Genomic DNA, 5,057 nt, shown 5'->3' with positions numbered 1-5,057 from the left:
AGTACTGGCCAAACAAAACACATGTACAGGTCACAATCAGCCCAAGTGCCATCAGTGAGTGACCTCTGACCTACACTCTCCTGGGCCCAGAGAGAGGCCAATGGCACCCTCAAAGCTAAGCAGGCTGACCCACTGAACACCCAACCCATCCCTGTAAGACACCTCAGAGCTGAGAGCTTGCCCAGTCCAGGCAAGAGGGAAAAGGCCAGCTGTCCATGGCCCCCTCCTCCCCAACTCAGAGGTGGCCTTGTCCCCCAGCTCTCATCACAGGTCACACTGAAAAGCAGGCACTCGCAGCCCAGGCCCAGTGTGAGCCTCCTGCCCCCACAGTTCCCAGAGGTGCTGCCAACCCAGTGCCAGGAGTTCAGGCTTTCCCAGGCAGCTCAGGGTAGTATAGTATAAAGAATGACGAATGGGAATCAGAGGCCTTCAGCTTAAACCCTGGCTCTTCCACCAAGGCAGCTGGGCCAGTGGGGGTTTCCAAACCTGAAGCCGGCACCCTTTATCCAGATGGTTCTCACATAGGCTAGACAGCCCCCTAGGGGACAGTTTTGGTTGTCTCCATGTTGGGGGGCCGCTAGTGGTTGGGGGATAAGAACACAAGTTATCCTCTAATGCACAGGACAGTCTCACGTACTGTCCCAAATCCCATACAACTTAATTCATGCAGGTGAAAAATGTGTTTGTAATCATAGGAACCTAGAACTGAATTCCATTTTACAGGAACAAGAAAGTCGTTTTGCAGGTTTAATACACACCGATTTTTCTTTGAATGGAATGACTGTGTAAACTGAGGGGAAACGGGCCTTTGCTTTGCTCAGAACTTAGCAAAAGTTGTTCACTATTCAAAAATACGTCACTGAATGCAACCCATCCTTATTATTTCAAAGCTCTCCTCTCAGTCAGCACTTGTAGATGCTGCCTCTATGAGGTCTTCGTTCTGACTATTTCATTATGTCACAGAGTACTGACATATTAGAGCCCAGGGAACGGTAAAATTACTTTCCTTTTATTTCTCCATTATATTACAGGTGGCATTATGTTGACTGACAATACACACACATACACAGTAAATAAATTGTATTTCTATTAATTTTACTTAAGAATAATAAAACTAACTAACACTTCAACTACCCTTACTACATGCTGGGCACAGTTCTAAGCATGGAGCTGTTTTAACTCATCCTCACCAAAACCATCTGCTACAGACAAGCGGGTGTGTGGGCTTAAGACGGCAGGGCACCACTGCTTTCCAGAAGAAAGCCTCAAATCAAAGGTGCGCTGTGACTTACCATGGCCCAGCAGGGTGGGGCAGGGCCAGCATTTCCACCATTAGGACCCTACCCTGTTCCCGGAGCAAAGTGATCCCACCCCGACATGGCTCAGCCCCCAGATGGAGCTTGCCACCAGGGTAAGCGGTCTGAAGGTCCCCTCCTCTTCTTTCCCAGACCCCAAGTTCAGGGCTCCAGGCTCCCCATTCCTACCGTCCTCTGGGGCAGGAGGCAGCTGCTCCTGAGAACAGCTCAAAGCCATGCCCTGGTTGTCAGGGCTGAGGAAGCCCCTGAGGCCCCTCGCCTGAAAAGCACAGTCCGGCCTGTTCCTTTTCCTTGAAACAGCAGCTAACAAATCTCTCTTCCCTGCTCCCCAACCCTAGGCAACAGGGCTGCTCTGCGTGGGGCGTGTGTGGGAAGACTGAGAACACTGGTGAGAAGCACACAGGGTCCCAGTCCTGTCTCTACCACCAAGTCCAGGAATGACCCTGGATAAGTCCCTGCCGCACCCTAACTGCCCACTCCAGCCCAAGTTTCTTTGTGAGTCCAGAGCACAGCTGCAGCTTCCCGCTGCTCGGTCACTAGTTCTGCATGGGCCTAGGCCTGGGCCCAGCTCAGCCCAGTCTGCACACCTGTGTCTGACACATGTAGCTCTCGCGGCTGCACGCACACTCCCTGCACGCTCTTTCCTAACACCAGCCACCAAGAAGGCGGCAGCAGCAGCAGCAGCAGCAGCAGCAGGAGGAGGGAAGAGGCGGCTAGGCCCAGACCCCTCCCCCACTGTCAAACCCTCCCTGGAGGTGTCCCTCAGCCCTTCCCAGTCCTGCTCGCCGCCCCTCAGTGAAAAGCTGGCTCTGAGATGCTGATCCAGTCCCCAGTCAGTCTGCCCCAGCCCCCAGCCCGCCCCCCACTCACTGTGTACAGTCTTCGCCGTAGTCTGGCCAGGAGAGGGAAGGAGAGCTCTAGGCCAGGGAACCGACGAGCTGCTGGCATCTCCACGGAGCTGGACCCCCTGATTGGGTCACTGGGACTCTGGCCTGAGAAGTGGGGGAGGAGGGACCTCACCTCCTGAATCTCAGGTTCTGCCCAGAAAGGAAGTTGGCCAGAGGTCTGTCTGCCCCAGAAGTCCCCAAAATCTCACACCAGGGGTGGGAAATGGGGCAGAAGAATAGGGTGCCCCACTTTTCTCTGCTGCACAGCGGTTTCTACAGCTGGCCAGTCTGGCGTGGAGCAGGTTCCCTCTTCTCTCAGCTAGCTGCAGCCTGGGTCCTCTGTGCTGCTTCTCTGTCTTCTCTCCAGTGCAGTGGTCACAGCTCCAGCCCTACTCCCCGGCTCCCCCACCCGACTGCCCTCCCTCTCTCCCTCCCTCTCCAGCTGAGCAGCTCTGACACTGGCTGAAAAAGGACCTTTCTGAATCACTGCCAAGAGGGCGGCGGGAATGGGGGGACTCTTCCTCCCAGCCACCCGTGCTGGCCCCCCTGCCTCCCCATACACAAGGCCCCCTGTCTCTGGCTTCCACCCCAGCCCCCAGTTGCAGACAACTCTTGGGATTTTAGGGTGGGGGCTATGTGAATCAAGCAGCAATATACAAAGCGTGGTTACAGGCCCCCAGATGGGCTTATCTGGGGCTTGGAGGTTAGTACACAGCCTGAGTTGGGGGCTAGGACCCCAGAGTCATTCCAGGACCCTATAGGCAGACCCTTCAGAGACCCACCCCCATCTCCCAGTCCCAGCCTTGGCTAGGCGTCTCCTGGCTCAGGCCCTAATGTGGCCCTGTTACCCTGGTGCCCGACGGAAATAGGAGGCCGGCAGCCTGCCAGAGTGGGACAGTCCAGCCAAGAGTGAGAGGGGGTGGGGGGGGGTAAGGAATCTCCACCCCCTCCCCTGGGGTTGCCTTGTCTTCTGTCCACAACACCCAGGGTGTCTCCTCCCCAGACCAGCTGGCCAAAACCCCAAAGCCCCCCTCAAAACAAATATGCCCCTAGACCCTGCTGGGATTGCCCTCACCCCAAAGCTGTAGGATTCAAGGCTGTAGGATGTCTCTTGTACAGCACCCAACACACAGACAACAGCCACAGCTAAAAACTGGAGACACTCCATCAAGCCCCCGTGGGCCCCCCACGTTCCTGGAGCTGACAAATGATCCCTCTGCCCCTCCTCAAGGGCACCAGCTGCACTTACACCCCCCTCACTACAGCCCCCAGACACACCTGACAGCTGCAGGAAGTCCTCTCAGGCCCCCTCAGCACACCCCCTCCATCCCCCAGCCATGCCCAGGGAGCCCCTGTTTCTTGCACACTGCTCTCTTGTCCTTATCCAGCTGGTCACCAGCTCTGGGAGTCCCAGCTGGCTGGTGGGGCAGGCAGATGGCGTAAGAGTTTTGGGGAGTTAGCTCCTCAGGCTCTCTTTCCAGATCCTCTCTCAGTGCCTGACCTCCCTTGCAAGGAGGTACCTGAAGAGTCAGCCGTTTCTGGTCTGTCCCTGGTGAGAGGAGGGGGGGACACACTCCAGCAGTCCATCCCTCTTCCCTATCTTCCCTGTCATCCACCACCCCGAGTTTGTAGAGCCAGCCAGATACAGCCTCCCCTTGGTCCAAGTGAATCACCAGTCTGAGGCTGGGGTCACAGATAATGGAAATGATGAGGTCAGGCCACGGTCACACGGGAGCTAACTTTTCCCCCCAAACTCTGGCAGACAATGTCCACAGCTCAGACAGAAAAGACTACTACCCACCTCCCATCAGACACCGCCCTGAAAGGAGACCCAGGGATCTGACCTCAGGGGACAATTTAAGCAGGATTAGTCCCTCTACTGCAAGGTGGGGGCTGCTGGATCAGAACGGCCAGATTAAAAATTCTAGCCACCCCCTGAAAGACGTGCCCCAAATCCATCAGAACCCCATGCCTGGCTGTCCTTTGGATGTCAGGTAAGAACAAGCCTTAGCAGTTTGCTGAGGAATCCAGCTGTGGGAGGCCGTGAGGAAAAGCAAAGCATGGTCAGGGGTCAGCGCTCAGGCCAGCTCTTGGACCCCTTCTCCCAGCCCTGGAAATCAGCCCCCACCTTTCTGCCCCGCTTTGTCCTGTCAGCTACTGCCCTCTGCCGGCCAAGAGAGAAAGTGCTTGATCTCCAAGGAGAAGGGAAGCAGCCCTGTCATAAATACGGTGATTCTATTTTCTAAAGCAAACATTTGGCTTGATTGATATGCATATTCGAAAGGCCAGTAAAGTGGGAATGTCCAAGGCACAGGGACTCAGTGCCCATAAAAGACTAAGCCCAAATCCTAGCAGTGCTTCCAGGGCTCTCACGGGGCACTGAAGAAAGCCCAAAGGGCAGTTTAATTGGGACCCAGAAACACCAAGGCAAATGTCAGCATCAGTAATTCACCACCACTGACTCACCCCACCCTCGCAACCCCCCACCCCAACACCCATTCTTCTTTACCCAGCCCCTAGGATCTGTCCTGGGGCCCAGGAATATAGACACCCCTTACTCCTGAAAGGCTGCTGCAGAGGGCAGGGCTGGGCACCTAGCTTCCCGGCAGATGATGGGGGCTGGGGCCCAGGTACCTCACTATTCCCCTGGCTCCCCCCATTACCTGCTGTACCTCCTCGCCCCCATTCAGGCGCTGATATGCAGATCTCTCCCCCATGGAACCCAAACTCCCCGGGTTAGGGCCAGGGAGGGGAGCAGAGCCCTCCCGCAGCCCCCGCCCCCACAGCGGCACCAGCAGCGTCACTGTCCTGCGTCCTGAGGGGCCGGGCCTCGAGCATCCTCTAGAGGAGGGCA

General features: G+C 56.3%; 1 protein-coding gene across 14 annotated transcripts in view; it reads right to left on the bottom strand.

Annotated features, from left to right (window-relative positions):
* The window catches only part of TNK2 (tyrosine kinase non receptor 2), a 40,885-nt gene that overhangs the window by 20,381 nt on the left and 15,447 nt on the right, over positions 1-5,057 (bottom strand). For 6 of the 14 annotated variants that reach the window (XM_019651936.1, XM_019651920.1, XM_019651958.1 and 3 more), the window contains exon 1: positions 2,187-2,308. The exons of 4 other annotated variants lie outside the window; for them this stretch is intronic. In XM_019651936.1, coding sequence (XP_019507481.1) covers positions 2,187-2,264 — 78 coding nt within the window. In that variant the 5' untranslated portion in view covers positions 2,265-2,308. Of the gene's footprint in view, positions 1-2,186; positions 2,599-4,866; positions 5,042-5,057 lie in introns of those variants that run through there. 4 more of the 14 variants (XM_019652073.1, XM_019652005.1, XM_019651953.1 and 1 more) reach the window with 4 other exon arrangements.

Source organism: Hipposideros armiger, unplaced genomic scaffold, assembly GCF_001890085.2.
Source record: "Hipposideros armiger isolate ML-2016 unplaced genomic scaffold, ASM189008v1 scaffold_8, whole genome shotgun sequence".
Taxonomy (NCBI): Eukaryota; Metazoa; Chordata; class Mammalia; order Chiroptera; family Hipposideridae; genus Hipposideros; species Hipposideros armiger.
This window is presented reverse-complemented; position numbering and strand designations above follow the sequence as displayed.